The sequence below is a fragment of the Larimichthys crocea genome, chromosome X (assembly GCF_000972845.2).
Source record: "Larimichthys crocea isolate SSNF chromosome X, L_crocea_2.0, whole genome shotgun sequence".
Classification (NCBI taxonomy): domain Eukaryota; kingdom Metazoa; phylum Chordata; class Actinopteri; family Sciaenidae; genus Larimichthys; species Larimichthys crocea.
In genome coordinates, this window is record NC_040020.1 from 14,191,780 (window position 1) to 14,216,905 (window position 25,126).

General features: G+C 38.4%; 1 protein-coding gene across 1 annotated transcript; it reads right to left on the reverse strand.

The window, feature by feature from the left end:
* Positions 1-69: 69 nt before the first annotated feature.
* On the reverse strand, positions 70-17,509 carry LOC104927960 (vasoactive intestinal polypeptide receptor). Its single transcript, XM_010742159.3, has 13 exons — positions 17,233-17,509; positions 15,589-15,682; positions 14,407-14,520; positions 9,310-9,416; positions 9,101-9,198; positions 8,119-8,248; positions 5,871-6,024; positions 4,979-5,039; positions 3,771-3,837; positions 3,593-3,684; positions 3,244-3,373; positions 2,460-2,501; positions 70-2,321 (listed from the first exon to the last, which is right to left on the reverse strand). Exons 1-13 carry the CDS (start codon positions 17,290-17,292, stop codon positions 2,130-2,132), a joined length of 1,341 nt encoding a protein of 446 aa, XP_010740461.2. The 5' UTR covers positions 17,293-17,509; the 3' UTR covers positions 70-2,129.
* Positions 17,510-25,126: the final 7,617 nt, after the last annotated feature.

Genomic DNA, 25,126 nt, shown 5'->3' on the forward strand with positions numbered 1-25,126 from the left:
TTTCTTTATTTAAAACAGAAATAAAGATGTGAGTTGATTGTTTTGCTTTGAGTTACGACTCACAGTGTCCACAGTGCAAATGGTTTTATTCATCTTCATCTGACATTTTGTTCAATAACATCTTTACAGCTGATTCCACATACTGTACAGCACACCATATTTACACAGACTATACATGGCAACAAATAAGAAACACTTCACTGACATTATTCAAATAGCATGTGAGGAACGCACAGTTTTAAATGTAAACATCGATTTCCAGTTGACACCTGAGCACTATAAGTCATAAACACAAACCACAGCATAAACCACTTCTTTAAGTGTATTTACAGTTTCACATCATATACAACAGATGTGCGTGACAATTAGTCTGAGGTACTCTGAGTTAGTTTTGGTTTTACATACAACGGGAAAGAGAACTAAAGTATACATACAACTCTAACAGGACATCCACGTGAAATGTGACGCTGTCACTGCCTGTACATATTAATATGTAATGTGTGAAAAAGTACTTTTAAGCAAGAGATGGCTTCAAATAAATGTCTGAAAACATTATTAAACAGAGAGACAACAGAGAGTAACAGCCACCATGCATGGTGCTATTTAGATATTTATTTTGATAAATCCTATCAAACAAGATTAAGAATCTACAGCCGAGCTAGCACAATGAGAATGCTAACATGTTTTTCAGAACATGTTCTAAAATCATCTTAGAGTAGCATGTTCGCATTTTAGTGCTAATCAGCACACAGAGTTCAGCTGAGGCTCATGGGAATGTGATTTGCTGCTGTTTAGCTATAAATCAAAGTATTTGGGAAATCCCTTCCTGATAATGATGAACATCTCTGCAACCTATCAACTTCATTGTGGTTCCAGAGGAAAAGTAAGGGGATCATCAAAGTCATTAAGAGTCCTCCTCTGAGGACCATGAATGAACCAAATTTCATGGTAATCTATCTAATAACTGTTGAGATATTTTAGTCTGGACTACTATAAACAGTGTGCTACAATAACATGTTTATATAATCTCTAAATATAGGATAGAATAGAAAATGAACAATCAATACAGTGAAATGAACCGTCCATGTAATCCAGTTAATGTAAGTGAATAACTGTTGCCACATATTCATTCACAATGTTGTGTGCTGTGGACAAATAATTGAATACATCTGGTCCATTAGTTGCAGGAAGAGTAAAAATGAGCGTCTGCTGAGTTATGAAATAAAACTAAAAGCCTCTGTAATGTCAGAAAAATTTCACAAGCAGGAGCTTTAGTGTTTCCTCTGGAATGTTATCCGGCAGTAATTCAGCAGTGTATGCCCGTATAAAACTGTCAAAGACAGGATAGGAAGGCCCAGAATGCTGGCTATGCCATAAATCCCTCCTCAGTGACTACTGTTCACGTCAGCCTGACAATGTCATTAATGTTGTCACTATTGGTCCCCAAAGCTACATGGGCTATTAGGTTAAGTGCATGTAGTTCCCTTGTGTAACACACCCTCTTAATAAACTTTCTTCTTATAGGACATGACTCGTCTCAAGCTTTATCCATCTATTGCACAACATCAGATGGAAAACACTGGAGTCATAGATCTTTCTCCACCCTGCAGTCTTATAAAAGACTTAATGTTAATGTTGTCAGTAGCCTGTTCAGGGTGAGTCATCATGTGAGCTCCACAAGGCTTTACTACATGGTAGTAGGAACTAAGGTGTATTTGCCTATATATGTGTGACACCAGCCTTATGTAAATATTAGATCAGTCGACTGCCAATACAGTGAAAGTTCCTCACTGATCACAGCTACACTAGAACAGTCTGAAAATGGTCTTTGCTGTGATTCAAAATTCGAAATTCGAAAAAAATTTAAGAATATTATGTAACCTGTTTACTGAACAGGTGCTGCGTTCGAATGTGATTTAAGTCGTCTTTCCTCTCTGGCAAGGAAAAAAATCACTCGTCATTTTTGTCAGGCGATGGAAAAGGTGACAATGAACAAATATTAGCTCAAGTACTAAAATGTCATTTTGACGTTCGGCAACCAATATCATCTGCATTGGAACAGTGCATGTGAGCCACGTATTCAGTATGTAATGATAAAAACAAAGAGGGAAGTTCACTTTAGATGGCTTTCAGATGGCAGAGAGGTGCTCCTGACACTCAGATGCCCGGTGTGTTGTAGGGCTGCATTTTGTCAACATGGTGATCTGGGTGCTGAAGTTGTTGCCATTGCTGCCTATGGAGGGCTGCTGATACTTTGTGTCAGCACCCAGGAACCTCTGCAGCATCCATCTGCGCCACTTACGCTTAATCTCCGCCTGCACCTGAAGGAGGTCGGCAAACAGGATGAAGAGGCAACGTTAAGAGGGTATGACACACAGGAGGGGGAGAGAGGATGAGATTTTGTGACTTAAAAGGACGGTAAACACACTAAAGAGCTGTTTTTGTTTAAAGTTACTTACCTCTCCATTCAGAAAGCAGTACAAAACCGCAACAACAAAACCCTGAAGAAGAGAGAGAAGTAGATAAAACATACCGCACAGTGAGAGCTGTACAGCTGGAGAAACACTCAAAATGTTTGTGTATGAATAATGACATGAGGTCCATCATTTAGATCTCTGGGACATTTTCCCAGGAGTTATCATTCTGAGCTAAAATGGTTATAAATTAAGAATACTTTCTTAATACTTACTTAAGATTTCCATCATTGCACTTGGCTCTCAACGTTCACATTCAATTTAATACTCAGTAAATCAGCCTCCTCATTATTCAAGCACACAAAATTAAACATGTCAGATAAACAAAGCAATAATTTGCTTAATCGTACAAAATGTCTTCATGTTACCAAGCTGTTTTCATTTCATGTAACCGAATGAAAGTTTTTTGTTTTTTTTATCTGCCAAAAAACAAGACCAGGGGATCCCAGTCCTTACCAAGGAGCATGACTTTTGACTGGCAGGCAATTAGAAAGCTAGCATATAAGTTCTCAGTGATAGTCATATGCCTGGGCGCCCTGGTAGCTCCCCTGGTAGAGCATGTGCCCAGGGTTCGGGCTGACCTCTGGCCCTTTGCTGCATTCCCTGTTTTTCTCTCTCTCCTCTCCTCTGTCATTCCTTAGCTGCTACTTTCAAAATAAAGTTTGTGGCCCTTCAGCACTGCTATAAGCATCAAAAGAAGGATCAGTTACATCAGCGCTGCTTCTGTCTGACATTTGGAAAGCTGTTGTATGCTGTTGTGGGACTTTACCTGAAATGACCCCAGAATAAGATCGAACACCATCCTCACATTTGGGTGGATGTGGTCTGGGATAAAGGCAAAAATGATGTAGTTTATGCCAAACAGAGGTATCAACAGCAGAGTGGATTTGGCCAGCCTCCTAAAAAAAGTAGAATGAACAAAGTGAAGGTTTGTGTTCACCTTTTTTAAACCCCGCAAAATATAGTAGCGTCAAGGCTATATTTGTCTCTATACAAATGCTATGATTGCTCACCACTAACAACATAATGGCAAAATAATTTACTCGGTGTCACCTCAAAAGTTATGACTTTAACCCATGCTATGACAAGAAGTTCGACACTCTGCAGTGAAAACCTACGAGTACTGATTTGATTCCTTCCTTCCGATGTCGGGGCAATTCATCTTCTGTCGCAAGATCCGGATTATACAGATAAAGAGGAAGAAGTTCACCTGCCGGCAGAGTAAAAGACTGGTTGATGTGATCACATTATGCAGCGGCGTATATGAAATGTTACTCACGAAGAGGCGTGACTCACCAGTATGGTGACTAAAATAGGTGTTTTGATGATCCACCATGGAATGTCATCGATTGTCTCCCAGCATCTGTCAGATGAGATAAGAGCACAAATACAAACATAATACTTAAGATAAAAAAACAAACTCTTGAACTGTGCTACAAAGGCAGAGAGTAGCAAAGTGAAGACAGAAAAATTGTAATACCTTAAATAATTAGAACTACCTTAAATTCTGATTCTCAGATACGCATAATGGCTCATCTAAAGGGCAAAAGGACAGCACAATATCTACAAACATAATGTGTTCTTGTAGCTCCATTGTCCATTTGAAATAATGGAGAAGAATTAGGATAATAAAGCTACAGTTAATATATTTAAATAAGTGACCTTTGAGTAGCTGAATCACATGATTTATAATCAGAGGCTGTGGTGCTAACTATCTTTGCAAAGCTAAGCTATTTATCATTTAACACAGCTGGTAGCTGTTTTTCTTTCTACCCTGTGATGTTTAGTTACTGCTATCCATCCATTTTCCATAACTGCTTTTCCTTTTCAGGGTCAGGGGTGGCTGGATCCCAGGCGACTTTGGGCAAGATGTAGAGTACACCCTGGACTAGTCACTGGTTCATCACAGGGCACATAGAGACAAACAACCATTCACATCTATGAGTAATTTAGAGTCACCAATTAACCTGCATGTCTTTGGACTCTGGGAGGAGTACCTGTAGAGAACCCATGCAGACATGGTGTGAACATGCAAACACCACACATGAAGGACCCAGCCGGGGTTCCAATCAGAAACCTCCTTCCTGCGAGGCAACAGTGCTAACCACTGCACCATTGCTACCAACTAATGACTGATAGTGAAGAGAATGTCATTCCCGGAAACAGGTAGGAAAAGTAGATTAGTTAATGTGTAATTTCCACATTACTACCACATAATGCAATCATAAAACACATTTCAGAAAGGCTGGTCCTAGCTAACGTTGAACAAATACTGTATGTTGGTACTGCATTTTGGCTTTATAGGTCAGTGCAGCTTTCGTCTGAAGTAATTACTTTGTGTGCTGGAGTTTAATAGTGTGACCTCCACTGAGACCAGCTATTAATCATCACACTAACATAAATGCTGTTGTTTTTTTGACTGTGTAAATGTGTTTTTGCATCTGGAAATCTGCCCATTTTAGATTAGTTGAAGTTTATTCAACAAAGACAAATAGTTAACTCACCCAGGATCATTTAAATACGCCTTTGTAATCACCCACACTGAGATAAAGACGGTTGGAGCCCCTACAAACAAGAAATATAAACAGAATTTGTAATAAGTGATTACAACATTAACATAAGTCACAGAGAGAAATGGTTACTTATGTCCACTGTCAACAAACACAACCAAACATAAGCGTGAGCCTTGGACATGTGTACACTGTTAATCTTTTGGATGGTTTTATTGCTTATGTAATTAATTACCGTACATTTTAGCTATGTATCATTTGTAACTGGACTCATATGTTATCTGTGGCAATATTGGCTCATCCTGAGTATCTGCTGGCAGACACAACATTTCAATCAGCCTATTTATAGAATTAATTTACTGCTGTAATGGAAATTTTAGGACCAAATAAGTATTTTAAAAATGACACAAAACATTTTTAAGATGTAATCTCTAAAAGCTGAATATATATCGAGCTGCCATAGGAGCATCCTTGTTGCCAAATGTGTCTATCCATTTAAGTTTGTCAAAATTTTCCATTGAGCTATTTTTCTATAGAAGACGTCGAAAGCAGGACTCTTTGACTTAATTATAACACCAAACGAAGAGTGGCAGCTGCCTGCTGCTGCTCATATAAACTACCAGCATGATTCATTCATATGCAAAGGGACCAGGCACAGCATGTATAAAACCTCACTTATAAAACCATTTACATATGATCATGTGTGTTGTGGCTGCTGAAGCAAATACAAAACAGACATTCAGGTTGCCTAGTGATGGTGACTTGATAGGCATTTGATGATTTCTGGCTTCCACTTCAGACAAACGGATGGATCAAATGTCCTTGTAAATAAACTTGTGTGAGCAATCTGTATTCATCAACATATGGTGCACGGGCTGGCACATACCCCAACCAATCAGGATGTACCACCAGAAGTACTTCCTCTCAGAGAAGAAGGAAACAGCTAACAGAGTGTGGAGATAGAGGCCCTCCACCAGCAGCCAGAAGTGACTTGCCATGATGCCATACTGGAAAAAGACGACCACTGCCTTGCAGCCCACCTACAGGTGAAGCAGGATATTAGCATTGCCAGTGACTGTAGATATACAGAGAATGGTTAGTCTAAAATTGGTATTGATGACTCGCTTACAAGAAAACAATCTGTTAAACTTGGCAAGTCACATATCAGAAGCGGCAGTGAGGAGATAGTCATTATCACAATAATATGAGCGTGATATAATTAGACAAAATCCACAGCGTTACCTTATGGTGACTGCCAGACCAATATCTAACGCTCCTCACAGTACCATGGGAAGGTTCGGCTGCTCAGTAGGTGTAACATTAAAGCTAAACGGTGAATAGCGCACTGATCCACAGCGACGAGCTCTGCAACACTTATTGAATAGCTTCAAATGAGGCAAAATAACCTTTTCTGAATAATGTCCACAAGTGACAATAATGGGTAAACTGTTATAACACATATAACATAACAAAAGAAGCAATAACCAACTTCATTTTATTATTAGCTACCATTATCTACTGGTCAAGAAAGGATGTGGAGGTTAAACAGTGTATTGCTTGTACTGCTTACAAAACTTTTATAAAACTAAAATTATTGGGTTATTTCTTCTTCCAAGCTTTAGCTTCTCTTTAAAGGGGCACTCCCATAAAGTTTTGGTACTCAAGAAACGTGTACGGTATATACTGTACATCTACATATATATGTAAAAAAAAAAATAAAAAAAACACTGGATCTTATACTTCATGTCATGCAAATTGGCCTCTTTCATTAGACCTCAGTACGTGTCCATGACTTTCAAACTCCACAGCTCCAGCTTGTAACACACATTTTCCTCTACAGATCTGTAAACATTCAGCTCTGAAGATAACTCTGATGACATCACTTGGGTTATTTTTTTGCTGACTTAAAAAAAATCTCCTTCCAAAGCTATAGAAACTTGATAAAGACACAAAGTCCTGGTGTGACTTTGGTTGTTCCACCAGCCTCTGAATGTAATCTCTCATTGAGACTTTCTTTCACCATTCTTACTGGAAATGTACACATTCCACGATTTATATTCTAAGATATAGACTGTGAGTATCTGCTGGATTTGCTATTAGAGGGTGAAACCTTTGTAACAAAGATAACAGCTAAAAGTTGGAATTATAAAAAGAAGAATACAATCCCCTTGGAAAGACTGCAAAAAAATGCTGCACGACATGAGGTTTTTTGGGCTAGATTTTTAGGAATTTGTGTTCTTACAATGTGATTTTGAATGAGGTTTTCATGTTCTTCGTGAGTAGCAGTAGTAGTTTTCATAATGTTGATTGTAAAATCCCTGGAGTTTCCCTTTTAATATGTTGCTTTTTACACACATTATTTTTATAGCTGAGTTTAGAAACAGCTAAGAGATTATGCAGCTGTGTTTGGACTCTGAGGAGGAAATATCTAAAGTTAGCCATTAACACTCTAGTAAAGCAGGTGATGTACAGCTTGCTGATCTAATCCTCTCTAGTAATAAAGCAGTGAATTCAGCTGGAGCAAGATCTAAGATACCAACGTTGGTGACGCGATCAATCAATCAAGAATGAAATAGCCTCAGTATATGAAACCCCAATCCAGTAACTTACTGTATCTAACTCCTTATCTTAACTTAGCACTAATGGCATTTTTGTCACTATGATCATGTTGTCGGTACAGATATGAAACCAGATATAAAAAAAAAACTCTGAATGTGATTTATTGACAAAGCTCTTTTTAGTCACGATTAATGTTCGGCAAACAGGAACTCTCACAACATCCTGTTGGACAGATGAATAAAGAAAGATAGTCTCAGGAGTGGAAGGGACTTGGCAAACACTGCTACACCCAGAGGCACTTTAGAGCTTGGATGTTGAGTAAACTCTGAGACAAAGCATTAAAGTCAGTAAAGTCTGAGTGAGTAATTAAATCGATGCAATTTGCCTCAGCTAAGGACAGAAACTAACAGCCGGCTTCTGCTCGTACATCAGATGAGCGAGTTAACTTGATCAATGATGCAGGACTTTTGATTATGCAGGGAGGGAAATCAATAAAACGTAGGACTTCTCTAATAAAATGGACACACTGGCGAGTGAGATGAGAGCCATCAGGAGCAAGAGTGTGTCGTACTCACAGAAGACTGGCAATTGTCCATCTCCCCGACATCATACAGAACCACGTCCTTGATGAAAACTGCCACGGCTTTGAGTATGAAAGACACAAACAGATGCATGTGGATGTAGTTTCTCGTGCAGTGCAGCTTCCTGTAAAAGCAGACGAACAAAATGTTGATTTAAAGATGATTTAAACCAAGCAGGAAAAACAACATGCAGAATTCTCTTAATGAATTCCCTCTGATCAAACATCTCAAATGAACTGTTTACTTGCCCTATCCTGAAAATCATCTGATAAAGTGTGTGTTTAGGGGACCAAAGCATGCAGTCGGAATAAATATATCAAGAAAATATCCAACAGAAACCTCACTGACTTAATTTACTGGGGCAAATAGTCACAGAAAGAATGTGTGTTTTAGCTGAGGAGAGCAGTCATTATAAGCACTTATTGAATGGCTATTACCTTGTAATGCACTCCTACTGTGCTGTACTGTGCTGTTATCTAAATGTCAAGCCACATATAGACCCTTTGACTGTCAAGAAAAGCTATGTGTTCATATGCGTCACACTTACTAACTTCTTATGAATGCTATTTTTCAAGCAGAAACAAATGTAAAAAACCCTGACTTCACATTTAGCACAGAGGTAAACAAGAACAAATCAGGGAGTATTGCAGAGTAAATGTCACTAATGTAAATTCTCTCTTCTGGGTGTTCTCAAACAAATGCCTTCCTGGTGAGCTTGTGATTTGGGGTGAATTATGTAAGCTCATCAGGCGAGTCGTCCCAGCAGGACGAGGGCAATGACACACAGCATCAGCCAGCTGCCTGAACATAAACAGTAAACGCTTTTCACATCTGTGTCTGTAAAACATCTATAAAATGCAGGAAGTATGGTGTGAAATGAAAGATCAATAGTGTTTTATTGCTCTAAATGATGGAAAAAGATGTTTGATTGTCTTTACGTAGGAACATTAAGTAGCATTTTGATGGATTTCCTTACCGAAAGAGACACAGTATCATGATGGCTATTGTCAGAGAAATGAGCGACACGCTGTGACCAATGGTGTAACCCACTTTAATAGCATCAAAGAATTCTCCCTGAAAAAAAAAAATCAGTTTCACACACTCAGTTCATCTGGCATTTAACATGAGACCCCATCTACAGTAGTAACATGGGACTGAAAGAGTTTGTAAGCATGATTTACGTACCGTATTTTCATCTATGGTGTTGTTGGGATTGTATCCACAGTCTATTATGTAGGAGTCTATGCTGATTGAAGTCCAGCCATCCTCAGTGCAGGTCTTTGACAGGTTACCTAATGAGCAGAGGGACAAAATCCAACATCACTCCTACAAAAATACAACTAATCGCTGTGACAGACTCATTGTGCTTCATTTAGAAGTAATGTGTTATAATTGTGTGTATGTGTGTATTGTGGAGAGGGGGCTGGGTGCATAAGCCACAGGGCAAAACTTCTCTTTTACATTTACTCACACTTAATTATGTCACAGTGAGATGTAAGTATATGTCTCTCTGGAATAGTCCCAAAGACTAAAAAGGAAATGGAAGGAATGACTGAAGGGGATCAGTCGTCCCACTGGCTTAGAGATGCTGGGAAGATTCCCATGTGTATTTCCATCCATCTATTCCTTAATTACTCTCAGGCTTAACACGCACATCAGGAGGCCAGCAGTCGAGAAGAGAGATCTTTTTACTCTGACCTGCCTATGGGGGCAGAAGTGAAAGGTCCCAGTGCATTAGACTGACCATAAAGAGAGGAAAGGGCACTTTCTTCCGACAGATTAGAGGAGCAGAGTAGAGGTCTGTACAGTAAACCCATTAGAGCTCTAGTGCAGGACAGCGGACTTGAGCTCAGTAGAAAATAGCAGAGTTTAGTAGAGTAGAATAGCTAGGAATAAGGTAGTCTAAAGCACGGTAAAGTATGATGGACTAGATCTTTACCTGAGAACATCTCAGTAGAATAGACCTGAGAAGAGAAGAACTTATACTACAGATCTAATGAATGTATACAGAAACAAATACATAAGTGAACGGATCTATATATTCATGTCTTGTCTTACTCCTTCCCTTGCATTATATACAGCTACATCTCAGTAAATAACAGCTGTACAATAAGTACAATTTTCCAAATTATTTAGTAAGTCACTTAAGCTTCATCAGTATTTTCTTTTTGTACTCTTTTTGAACTTTTCAAGTAAACGTGCATCACTTAAATGAAATGGTAGCTGAGTGTTTAAGATTGCTGAACTTCGTTGCACCTTATCACCCTCTTTCTTCCCACACAGTTTCTTGTGTGTCTCATATCTCATAGCCAAAATATGATTTTAAGCAAAATATATAAATAAAAAAAAACAAGATTAGGACTACAGTGCAAGAAGTAGATCACAAAAATATACATTGTGCATATCAGAATCCAAAAGATGCATTTTACCATCATGACTAAAAACATGAAGATGATGAAGATTGGACACTAGTCATTAATTATATTCAAACCCCCTCTTACAATGTTCATGAGGCGTATCTAATCCTGTAATCAGCAGTGAGAAGCACAGATCGACATGTCTGTCATTTTGCTCTTGTTGCGCAATATTTATTTGTGGCATTTCCTCATCTCCTTTCCTGTCAAGGAAGAAAGAAAGCTGCATGCGTTGGCGACAAATTAATCCTTGCACTGAATGCTGCTGTAGAAATCTGAATGTGGGACATTCCTCACATTTCCCAATCGTATCGCCCCACAGCCACTATCAAATCAAGACCGAGTTGGGAAATGACCAACAATCCAAAGTCTTAGAATGTATTTGGCATTAAAACGTGGACAGCTCACAAATACCTGAGTGGCGTATTGCAGAGAAGATGGAGGCTTAGCTTTTTCAAACAACATGACAAGACACAAAGGCGACGATAAGCCCCTGCTGTTTCAGTCCATGCCACCACTGGATCTGGCTTGTTTGAGGGATTGCCAGAAGAATGCTTTCATCATCCCCCAAAACATGACTGCAAGGATTTTCAGTGTCATGCACAACAACGAAGAGAGCTCAAACGAGTTAATCATCCCGTCATTGTTTTAATTTCTAGGCTTTTTTTTTAAATTGTCTTTTCTGTCAGCATTGTACAGTCAAATGCTTTATCTTTGCTAATTATATCTTGAAGGAAGATTCATATTAGCAAGCAAAGATTACCTTGAGCTTAACTAAATATACACACAATATATGTCTATTATGTCTATCTATGTTATGGCTTGCAGGTGAAATCATTGACAACCAGGCACTCTAAGCTCATAGAGAGGGTGAGTCGCCCGTGTTATTGAAAGGGATGAATAAGTGTGTGTTTGTGTTAGAGCTACTAGGTAAAGAGTTCATGAGAATAGCAAACTCTATCTCAACTAAATTTATGACTTGGCCATGAATCTCTGTGGCGCCATGTTTCGTAATGCTTGTTTTTTTGTGTGTGAAGCCTATAAAATGAATGGCTCGGGATGTGTAACAATAACTTGAGTCTTTTGCAATTCTCTGACAGTGAATACCTTACATTTGAAAAGAAGCTAAACAGACTTTTCCTGTAATACATGCACGAAAAGGGCAGCTTCTTGAAAAATATAAGTCATGTTTCTCTGACCTCTGAAATATTTTCAAAATAAAATGAAAGAAATGACAAATGTTGTCTGGTTACACAAACAAGGCTGTTTTTCTTAGTTCCTGTAATGCTCACATGTGGAGATAAAAGGTTCTCACCCACTGCAACAGTAATTTATCTTGTCAGTAAATCCCAGACTATTCATCATCCCTTAATTAAGTCCTTCTTACATGACCTGAGACCAGAGTAGCTTTAACCAGCAGAGACCTGCAATGATTTGTTGATTTACTGCATAATTGATATCATGCACATCAGTGCAGATCACTTCTCTTCCCTGCTCGTTCTTTTAAGACCCCTTCGCCTCATACTGGTCCCTGCACAGTGTGGGTTAACCTTTGACATGTCAGTAAAATATACCTCTTCTGCCTACAACCTCACAAATCTGGTGATTCTTCATCTGTGGCCTCTCTTTCCCTGGAGTGCCCTCTTCTGTCAGGTCACACTATCTCCCATGTGGGTCAGATCACAGTTCCCCTTCTACTCGGCATGCAGCTTTCACATGCTAATGATAAATCATTGGTTTAAATCTCTCTCATGTCCTGTATATTCTGGGGAAAGTGCTGGTGAGATTACAGGGGCAGGAACTGCATCACAGTGTCTGCAATTACTTACAGATAAAAATATGTAACTTTATACGTCTTCAAACTTCAAATCAGTTTTGTTTGCTTGATAGACCTAAAAGTTTTCATTAGAACACCAGATTGAATGCAATAGGTAGAAGAGGTGAGGGTTCATCTTCATACACCAAAGTCCCATGAATTTATTTTTTAGGCACTTGGAGGCAAAACAACATGCCATCATTTAACATACCGGCACGTTATAAAGTTGTTAAAGCAAACATGTTGTATTTTTATGTATCAGGTAACACAAAGAAACAGTGATTTAGATGTGTGTTTCTAAGTGTAGCTTCAAAATATATTCTTATTTTAGCTCTGTTTTGGTCTCCATCAACCAATGACAAAAATATCTGACTCTTTAGCTGCTAAACACTTCACTGTGCTAAATACTTGTACCAAATAACTTTGTTTTCCATTTGGTGCTGGTAGCATACACTTGGTTTATCAGAGCTGCTAAAAAATTATCATAAAAAGGCTAAAAAGCTAATATTAAGAAGAATTATTTGATTGTTTATGGACACTCATACTCATAACTATCTTATCTATTAAACATAAATAGTGAACCTTTTCATAGGACTATCCCGGCGTTTTTACAAGTTAATTTCAAGCTGCTTCAACCCCAACAGAGACTCATTTCTCAAGGCTCCAAGTTGAAGTTAAAATCTTATCTTTGCCAGCTGAATATAAATAAACAACTTCACTCACTCAGTGTGGTAATTAATGACAAATAGACATATATGGGAACCTCAGAGGGGAACTACTATACAAACAGACTGCAATCAAGCAAATAAATTCTCACGAGAGTGGTTTCCTCTCCCTAGCATAATTACTATTACTTTGCTGTGAGGCTTCTCATAGATCAAAGGATGACAAATAAACAGAAAGTGTCTTTGACAGGCGGATGGTGCCGGGATGAGAAGCTGTTTATCTTTCTGTGACTCAGCTGTGCCATTCGTTTGAGTCTTACTGTATTCTTTGTCATATGTGAGAGGCAGCATGAGGAAATATAGAAACAACAGGTGATCGTGGACCAGAGTGACATCATGACTGTGAGCCGCTGGGATGCTCAGTGTACTTCATAATTCCTATTTCTGGTCACAGAAAATGGAGCGAGATTATACTGACAAAGTGTTTGAAACATCAGAAAGAACAGAGAGGATAAGGAAGGATCAACATGAGTAGCATCTTTATATATATATATATAATAGATATAGATATATATATATAATAGTATTATATTTGGTGTGTTTCTTTGTTTGTGTAATGTCCCAGAAATATTTCCATAGTTATGTGTGGTTTCAAGGCTGTGTAGGTGATCAGGGAGATGATGATGTTCATTAAAAGATAAGATTACACCGTGGACTGCAATAATTGATTTTCGGCTTATTTGGTGGCAGCGCAACAAGCGATAATCACAACACTGACAAATGATCAACTTATAAAGTTGTTGTAGCAAACTGTTGCTTATTTATTAGTCATCCAACATAAAGTTTACATTATTCGATGAGGCAGCTAAATGCTTCGCTGTGTTTAGCATCTACAGTTGCTAACACTGTTGCCTGTCTAAGAAGATCGTTTACAGAGAATTTCCTTTGCTGAAAACAGCTTCCTGTGACTGGGAATGCAATGAGAGAGTGAACCAAAACAGAAAAGTTGTAGGCCACATAGTGGTAAGTCATGATGCATTCATGGTCCAACAGTTGCAAACCTTCATTAAGATTAAAACTGTTTTATTATATGATTCAGATTTAAAGTATAACTACTATACCTCTGAAATAAAAACAGGAACTTTTAAACTATTTAGAGGATCATAGAGAGCAACTCATTTTCTAGCATGAAAGCCAGAATTTATGCTTCATCCCATTTTCTGCACTGGAAGAGCGCCCTAGAGTACACTTATTGTCTCTTCTTGCATAATGCCTCACCACAGAGGGCATTATTATCATGTTTTATCTACTATAATACATTTTTCCTGCTTATTTGTTGAACAAGGGGGCACCAGGAGGGGCGACCTTTAAGAAATTTGATTCTTACGTGTAGAAGCATCCCTGGAGAAGTCAAAGAGATATTTGGGGCAAGGGACGGTGACCACATCACCAACATCGGCATTGGGCCAGCAGGTGATCTTGTCCCATGTCGCACTGCAACCTGACAGACAGACAGAGAGAGGCCAAAAAAAAGCTGTGTTTGTAATTGTCAAAGGTGGAAACACCACGTGACAACATTACAACAACATTACAGATGCTTGGACAGCATGTGTCTAGCTGTTGTGAGGGGACATCCATTCAAGAGACAAACAGGTTGAGCACTGGAGTTACCATGGCAGCCAAAACCCAGTACCTCATGTCAGTTGTTGTTGCAGCCCCGGGTCCATAACAGCGGATGCCCTGAGTTAACACGCTGCCACCATGACTAATAAAACAGCTCCCTGTCCTCTGTTACATACTGTTATTTGAATTCAACAGTCCACTGTGGCTTGTTGAGTTTTGTTGAGTTTCTGGACGCAGAACCAGGTCACTGCACTTCCACACCTGCTCACCATTTCATCACTATGACACATCAGTTTAGCAGGTGATATTTGCATCGTCACCCTGAGGATTTGGCAGAATTTACATTTGGTGGCAGCTATAGGAAGCAGAATTACATCTAAATTAAAAAGATAATGAGTGTTTAATGACTTTTTCATCCTGTGGAAGTAAACAGAGTCTCAGGACACCTGCAGTTAGGATCAACAAGGTTTCGGTTACACACAGAGGTAACAGAGGCTCAATGAAGCAAAATGATCTCTCTATAGAACATAATTATGTGCTGCGTGCTGTGAGTATGCACCATCCCACTTAGCAACATGTAATTCCATCTTCATTAACAATAAATTGAAACAACAAATCAGCTACGCCGAGTTTCATTACCACACACTCACTGTTGTGCTTCCCTTAATCGTGCTGAATGAAAGTGATAAGGTAAAACTCGATCAATTAAAAAGTTCACTTTGAGATTCAACCAAGCCACATGTGACAAGGGGCTGGCATGAGGTGGAAAACAGTGTTCAACCATGCAGGGTATAATGAAAAGCCAGAGGGGAGGTTTGGACAGCTTTTGTTGTCTTAAGAACTTGTTGTGTCACTTTACTCGGAACCTGTTTTTGGGGTTAAGCACGTTTGGAGTGAATAAAGGGCAAAAAAAGGCAGGTTAAATACAATAAAAGAAACAACATACCTGATGTTTTGTTTTCAATCTGAGCCTCACATAAGCTCCTCTCCTTGTCTATTTCCGTCATCATGTCACACATCTGATTCTGCCCTGAAAACACCTGTGAAGAGAACATTTAACATGTGTTTTCTATACATCTTGAAGCCACAGAGGCCATCACAGATCATTTGTCTATTAGTGAAGCACAGAGGACTGCATGAGTTATAACACATATGCTTCACATCTCAAGGCAAACACATCTATTGTCTTCATTCCTGAGATGAGCTGACGTGCACTCACATTAATCTCTCCACCTGACACATGAGGCAGACACAAAATCAATCTTTTGACTGTGATTTAGCCATCATATTCCTCAGATTTGCGTGTGCGTGTTTCGAAAATTTTCAGCCGTCAATTGCTTCCAACATGAAGCTGAACCCACAAGTGTTTACCTCTAGAGAATATACAGACCTTCTCCAGGACTGGAAGATTTATTACTCTTACTTAGGTTGATGGGTCTCCTCTCTGTGGGCATTAATCAGGCTGCTAGTATGTGGCTATTGTTAGCCCCAAAATGAGCCCACATAACTCCAACCTTTCCCCCTCCCCACACAAGGTGACTCCCCCAGTTAGGTTATGATTTATTTCGCTCCTCAGGCTACGCAGCATGTCCTCTGTTACTTCACCCACGGTGCACCTCTGGACTATGATTGGCGAGGATGTTTTCAGTGATGAATCAGTGATAGATTAGCACTGCCTTAAGCAATGCAAGTTAGAGTATCAGGGAAAAACTTGCTGCAGTCCACCATCACCATTATGACTTTCCTATTGTCTGCCAGCGATAGCAACCATTCCATCTCTTTATTTCCAACAAAGAGGCTCGGAAACTGTCTGTGTGTGTGTGTGTGAATGCAAATATAAAAGTCAGTGTGCTATTCTAAAGGCTTCGGCCTCCGACTGAATTCCAGCATGAATCATACATGCTTTTCCACAGGAGACCAGTGAATACAGATGCTGGAGAGAGAGTAGAGAGACACACAAAGGAGACCATTGCCACGGAGTCCTGTTGGGAACTACATGCACGTTGTGATTTCTCCTGCTGATTCACCTTTAACTTCAGTCATGAAAAGAGATCAGCAAGGACATAAAGACACATTAATGTCAGTTAAAAAAAACAATCACCGTCTGGTCTGCTGCTTTGTTTTGGTGTTCAATGTGATTTAAAAATCTGCAGGTTTTGCCTGAGGGACTGAGGGTATTGACACATAAAAATAGATGCTGAGTGTTGACTGGAGGAGACTGGTGTGGTGATGACAATAGAGGAATTCAATATTTATTTTAAAAACTTAAAAAGCTTTTTTTTTTTTGTGCTGATAACAAACGACAAGATGAAAATGAAAACCAAATATTTCCTTCATACATCATCTCTCCACAGCTGCACATGGTCACCGCCAGTCAAAGAATCAAGCCTCTCATTGGTGCGCCCTACAAAACTGGCACAGTAGAGACAGCGGCGTTCGCACCAACTTATAACTGTAGACAGTGTTTTACTTTGAAAATTTGTACGGGGTCATCCTTACTTTGGCAATTTAGGCGAGCAAATGACGCATTCCTGAAAACGAGTCCATGTTAAAGTCATGAGAAAAGTCAAATGTGTTTAAATATACTCACGGGTTCCAGCAACATGCAGGAGAGGAGAATAAAAACGCTCCTGAATCGTTCCACCAACATATCCTTAAGAGGAGTTGATTCCTTTAGAAAAAGGAAACTGTAAGTAGCTTTTTTTTTTTTTTTTTTTAAATAAATGAAATCACAGAAGTGAAACTGTCAGATAGTCCGCTGCAGGATTGTTTGGATCCACTTGCTGGTTCTGTGCGTTCTTGCGCTCTGAGTGGAGTGAACTGCTCCTAAAATCCTCCTCCTCCTCCTCCTCCTCCTTCCACTCGGGCTTTTACCTTGAACAACCAACAATAAACGATCATCAGTGGACGTCAGTGGATGAGGGCGTTAACACGTAGCCACAAAGAAAGAAGGCAACTACAGTGTTCGTAAATTCAAATAAAGACACGTCTGAGCCTTTGTTTCACATCTCACAGAACTATAGATTTATTTTGTAACTTTGGCTGCAATGTTGTCTTATATCTACATCATAGCTACAACCTGTTGCATTTAATATTTATATAAGTATGTAAACAGAGCAGCTCATATGTTTCCTGTTGAGTTTTATACCACTTTATGCTTACACACTACAACTCAGAGGCAAATGTATACATGTTTTTTGACAGCTTTAGCTACATTACAGATCAATAATTTACATAAAAATATAATAATATTGTAAAATACAATTCAAAGTTAAAGATTAAACCATAGATTCACAGGTGTCTTGGATTGTGGCTCACAACACAATTATATTTCAGATGAGTTGTAAGAGAGATGTTTCATTTAAAAAAATATTTAAGCTCAAACAGGAAAAATGACTTGAATACTTCAGAGAAACAGCAAAAATAAGAGTGGATGGGCCTGACTCCACTGGACTAAATTACCATCTAAAAAATAGATACACCGCAATTAGGGGCAACAGTGAAATGCAACTTATACATCAGCATTAACTATGAATAATGTCATATATAATCATGTCATGGGGACAATTCTTTGTAGATAATACTGTAGTTGTACTTGGAATATATGGAGTATTTCTACACTGTAGTACTGATATGTTTCCTTCAATAAATAAAAGTACTTCCTAGATCTAAACTAAGTCAAATATAAAAATGAGTAATTTGAGGATAAATTAAAGGAAAAATCTGAATGAATATGTAGTACAAACTATATATTATACTCACTCACTAAAATCCTTATGGGGATGAAAATGGGGAGTGAAGTGACCATTTATGTTTTTTCCTTATTTGTCCTTGTCTTGTAATTTGTCTGTGTCTATAGTGCACACAACAGACAAACAGAGGGAGAGTAATATTTACACTTTACAATATACAACAAAGAAAATCCCCTAAAATTGACATAAAGTCAAGGCAACATCTCTGCAGCACATTGAACATCCCTGCTCCTACAGATCAGGTCATCAGCTTCAATTCAGTGATTAAACATTCACAGTCTGACAAAATACAGACAAGGATCTCAACTTTTTTTTTTATTAGCCCAGACCATATAACAGTATACTTTCAGATATGTGTGCAGTTACATGCAATAAAAATCACTCACTCTCATTTAGTTCCCAGTCATGTAGCTGGTCATAGCTGACATCTTCTCAGATAAGATCGGAGCATAACGCATGGCGCACATACGTATGTGAAGTGATTGCAGCAAACTGTGGAGTACAGAGAGCTGTAAAGTGATGTGGGAAACCTGGTAATATTTCTGTTCCCTATGGAGGTTCTGCAAACAGACAATGTGAGTGATAAACATGTAGTGTGTGGGTATGTGTGTTTGCGTGTTTGTCTCTGGTCAGATGCTTGCTCTGTCATCATGCGCTCATGCCTCAGTGTGCATAGTGTGAAGAGATGATTATTATTTACTTCCAACCATGAGGAACACAAGTCACTGATAACAATACATAGATGCTGTCCTTGTTTCCAATGCACTGACTTGTCTGGTGGAGCCATGTGCTTCACCTTATGTTCTGCTGCTCTGGTTTTACTATCAGTGGGTGACTCACCGAGGCTTATGAGAAGCTTTGATGGATGTCAGGACAACCTTCCTCTGGGATGAAAGTCAAATGTTTGAGCTCTGCTGGATCATTCCTGTGGAATTTATATGAAGTACGAAACATTTTTAACCCCATCTGTGACAGTAAACACTTCCAGATTTAGTTCATTTGTTAGCAATTTAAGTCATTTGTAGTATCTCAGTCCAATTATGTTTAGTAGGTGCCATTACAACAAACATTTGACACCACCAATATTTGCCATGACAGTTTGCAGTGGTGTTTTATTGACACTGTCTCAAAATTAAGAACACAGTTGTCATAAACCGTCTGTCATAAAGATGATCTTTGCTTCAGAGGATTAAAGTGTTTGCATTTGTCATCTCTCTCTGATTGAAGCTGTCGACTCTTTCATCTTAGTTTGCACATATTGAACATCGCCCTGTTTGGTGCATCGTACAGCATCTTACTCCACACAAATGGTGTGGAGTAAGATGCCAATCAGACGTCGTAAGGGTCTCATTTACTGTAATTAAAGCATTAATCCTTCAATATGAACGCAGGAATTACTTTTTGTTATTGTGTACTGTAAAACATAACTCTGCCTCCTCACGTGCAACCTGTGGGGCTCATTGAGATGCTGATGTGAGAGTCTGAATTGATCTACGGGCTGTCAGTCCGCTGTCAGATCTTTTAATGGAGGCAGTGATGGTAATTATAAAGGTGCATAAAACCTCATCAAACTGAAATGAAGATCTGAGAGTGAAATTATCTTCCTAGCAGGGAAACCAAAATGTGTTTGTGAGGGTATATATATGTGTTTGTGAGGGTATATATATGTGTGTGTGTGTGTGTGTGTGTGTGTGCGCACGCATGTGTGTTTGCTTGTTATGCTTAATGAGAAATACTGCACTATTTTCTTTTATCAAGCTTGCAATAAAACAAAAAATGTTCTCTGTTTTACTTCATCTGGAATGTGTTTTATTATGGGCGTTGAAAGTTTTCCATAAACCATCTTAACCATGTCATCCTTCCTTTAAAACAGAAACATGAGAGTCACTAAAACCAAAACGTAGATATGTTTTAGTAGCAGTTGTCATCATGGACACATTTGGATTCACCACCTGCACTTTGAGGACTCCTGATCCTGATCACCTTTAGCCACACTAACGATATGGCTCTTGGGACGGCAACAATTTTGGTCTAGGAAGAAATATGTCCACAGCTATTGGATGAAATGTTGTACAGACATTCATACACCCCAGAAGATAATTTCCCATGGCTTTGGTGACCTCTAGTACCAGTATAAGGTACACTTTTATAGTTTTAAGTGAAATTTCTCAACAACTATACTGGATGGATTACAATGAAACTTGGTACAGGGCATTCATGTTGCCCTCAGCATGAATTCTTTTCATGAAACTTCTATCCATTGATCCACCATGAAAGTGGCATAAATACGTCACCAAACTGAATTAAATTTAGTTTTTAGTTGCAATTGTTAGCATGCTAAACTAAAATAGTGGACATGTTAAACATTATACCTGCTTAACACCAGCATAGCATTGTCAGTGTGTGCATGTGAGCTTGCTGATGTTAGTATTTAGGTCAAAGCATAGAAGTAGACATTTGTGTTAACAATCTATGTTTACTGGATAACTACAGATAACTCCTGTGCAACCCTGGCAGTAGGAAAGTAGTACAGAGATATAATTTGGCCGACGGCTCTGAAGCAGTGTGTCTTATGTCCAATCTCACTCATCAGCAAGAGGAAGGGCCAAAGGGTGTGTTTGTCTTTAAAAGAGAAACTGAGACAGCTGTGAACACTTCTAGCTGTTGCAATAGGAAAAACTATTCATGAGCCAACGATGAGAGATTTTATTTAATCCTGATTTACTGGTCTGATTTGGATCAATCCATTCATGAAACCACCTCATATGACATATGAGCGACTGTCTGTGTTGTCAGTGTCATCAGACGGGTTTGTTCCACACAGAGCACCAAGGCTGTGCATGTTGCATGAGAGATGTAATAAGATGACAATAAGAAAACTGACGTCATTATTCTGAAATACATTCCATTTTGCTTTCAGTGAACAGCCAAGGACAGACATATTGAACAGGAACAAAGACATCTCAATCAGGATGTTTTAAGTGCAGAGAGTGATAAGCAACAAAGGCAGCTCTAAATCTCCTCTCCTCTTCTCTTCTCTTCTCTTCTCTTCTCTTCTCTTCTCTTCTCTTCTCTCCTCTCCTCTCCTCTCCTCTTCTCTTCTCTTCTCTTCTCTTCTCTTCTCTTCTCTCCTCTCCTCTCCTCTTCTCTTCTCTTCTCTTCTCTTCTCTCCCCTCCTCTCCTCTCCTCTCCTCTCCTCTTCTCTTCTCTTCTCTTCTCTTCTCTTCTCTTCTCTTCTCTTCTCTTCTCTTCTCTTCTCTTCTCTTCTCTTCTCTTCTCGTCAAGGCCTCAGGTGTTAAAATAAATAAGTATTAAAGTTGCCGTGTCCCTGAAGATTAACGGCCATTCATGGAATTGGAAATGGAACAACATAGAAATGTCTTTTTACAGTATTTCCAGCTGTGCAGATACATTTTCAAATTCCAGCAACTCTGTTCACAGCCTTAAGAAAATAAAGGGGCTGTGTAGATGTGTAGATAGTGATAGAGAGATAGATAGATAGATAGAGAGAGAGAGAGAGAGAGAGAGAGAGAGAGAGAGAGAAGAGGTAAAAGGGAAGCTGGTGAAGCTTGTGAAGCTTTACCTTATGACGCATGAGTGTATTACGTCAGTTGACGCCGGCAACATTCGGCAAAAACGCAATCAGAGGATTAGCTGCTCCAGTGGTTGGTGTACTAATGTGATGTGGAACTCTCTGTGGGCAAATAAAGAAAATAAAGGAATAAATCAATTAAAGAAGAAAACATCACTCTGCCATACAAATGTATGAACATTGTGTGTGACTTCTCTCCTTGTTTGAAAAATACTGGAAGGTTTTAAAACCACTGGAAAACCAAATCAACAACATGCTTCTGACTTCGTAAATTAATTAGTAAGTATTAGGAATTTGTTTCAAACCATATCTGAAATATTATCATTTAAGTTTTTGTAAACTCTGATACTGGGTTTGAATTGAGTTTAATTACGTAATTAAGCAAACCATCAGTTGTCCCACAAAACAAAGTCTCTGCCAGCTGGAGCCAACCGTAGCATAAAGAAACTGACTCATGAACAAATCTGCCATGTTTAGTGTAATTAATAAACTGTCAAAAAGCTAAATATTTTTACACTGTTTTGTTTATTTTTTTAAATGTATTTATTAAGCAGAAAAATACAACTGCACACCTTCTAAATTCAAGTTTCTCTCTTTTACCAAACTAGAATTGGCTTCCTTGCCTTATAATACATCATCATTCATATACATACATCATTCAAACATGATGGAAACAAAACTCACCATAAATGTCTTGGTTAGTCTTAACACTATTCCAGCAATCAGCAGCTCTGGTTTGGTCGATATAAATCTTCAGTTCACCAAGTTAGCTGTGCCAATGCAGTCTTGAGCAAATGAGCAGATCATCTTGGGGTTTTTAATAGTTGTGAATATTTAGTTTCACTCAGATTTTTATGGATGATTAATGAGACGCTGAACTTTGATATCATATATGTATTTTTACTCTTTCAAGCCACATTTCCAGAGGTTTTCAGTGAGAGCCCTCCTCCTCCTGTAACTGTTCACATCTCAGATGGATGCAGCCTGTAATGAAGAGTGCTAGAATGTTACAGTCTCCATAAATACAGCATGACTCAGCCTGTAAATCATCACTGACATGACTACATCAATCAGAGGGGTAACATGAATCAGTATCACACCATGATAACAAGCAATAAAGCTACTGATTTAAAATGCTCTTTAGGGTAAAGGACAATAAATAAGAGCTGCTGCTGGCTGACGCAGGAACCAGTAGTGCTTTAGCACTGATGGAAATGAAGATCCTTTAAAGTCCTGGATTAAAATATGACTCAAGCAGAACATATTTTCAGAAAATGCTACTTAAATACACATTTCATATTCTGTTGATTTGGTTGTACCTGTTAGTACATAGTTTGGTGGCATCATGTAATTTCCTGTGTAGCGCTACCCAACTTACACCTGACTAGAAGTCTAACCAGCCAAGGTAACTGAAAACACTGTGTGGGTTTGCAGAGCCTTCAAATTTCAAAGTAAAAAGTAACTTTATCAGATAAAAGTGGAATATTTCTCCCTGAAATGTAGTGTAGCAGAAGTCTAAAGTAGCATATTATAAAGTATAAAAGTATAAAGTTTGTGAATTGTTCAATCAATTCCTCTTCAATAAATAAAAGCTAAACATTATTTCACAATCAAACATTCAAAGGTTAGCTGCCACATTAATCATCTAGCGACTTCTAGCCAGAGCTTCTGTTATACTGTTGTACATGTTGTGTGCCTGACAAGCCCATACAGTGATATTTATCTAGGCAAATAAACGTGACTTGACATGGACCTTTTAGGACTGAGCACAATGTGTTGTTGTTTTTAATCTGTAACTAATATCAAGTGAATGTCAACATTTACATGACACGCGATGTGTTATCAGCAGCACTGGAAAGTTGCAAATGACATGTATGTGATGTTTAATGCTACTTTATACATGTTGCTGGACTATATTTATTTAATAGCTACTTTTCAGATCAAGATTTAGGAACATGTGATAGAATATGATGAATGGGTACAAATTAAACTACCCAAAAGTATATAAATTGACTGCCATCCCATTCAACCACAACATTAAAACAACACTGACACTAACAAGTGTGTAGAATTTAGTGACATCTACTGGTGTAGTGGCTGATTGCGACCACCTCGCCCTTTCCTTCCTCGAGTGAAAGAAAGACTATTTTGCACAGTTGTTTCACTTGTTTGTTCTGGACTAACTGTAGGAACACGGTGGACTCTATGGAAAAAACATTTTCTAAGGCAGTGCTTCTTAAATTTTTCACATTGTGTACCACTTCAGAAAATATTCACCTCTCCAAGTAACACTGTTAAAATACAGCAGCACAGGCCGACGCTACAGCTACAGATAGTTCACACATGAGGCTGATTTATTCCTAATAAGAATCCTAAATGGAACTAATTTAGTACTTTTTAATTTGGGAACAGCGGTATTACTGATCAGCACTTGTCTTCCAAATAATAGTTCCTGTGCTACAAGTGTGAATGCGACTACATATCCTGTTGTTTATCACAGGATATTACATATTAAATTAAATATTACATGAATAGCAAAACTTATTCTAAATTATATTCCTATAGTCTTATAGTTAATTTGTTCATTGTTTTATTTTCAGAATTTTGATGGTATGATGTGTTTTTAAATTAATTTCATGAAGTCATAGTTTGAGAACCAGTGTTAGGTAATAAAACAATAATAAAACAATGATTTTCATGGGCGCACTTACCAATGAAAACGTGGTTATGTATATTAAATTCCATTTCTTACATATTTTAGCGAGCTGTAAATCTTACACACTGGACAGACACACTGGACATCTGCCTCACAGATGTCTTTTGCTTGTATATATTTTTAGATTTGTATATTTCTATTCTATATTTTTTATATATTTTTTACATCTTTTACTATACTCGTGTCCATGCTGTTTGGGATAAGAGAGAAACGTAATTTCGATGCTCTGCATGTCCTGTACACATAGCAGCATTGACAATAAAGTTGACTTTGACCTGACTTTGACCTTTAATTCAATACTGAAAGGATGCATTCAGCAGTATGGGAACTTTTACTTTTGTACTTTTAGTTTGGACTTTTTTAATTTAATGTTTTAATTGACTCTCACTTGTAAAGCAGTGAAATCCTTTAACACTGGTTTTGA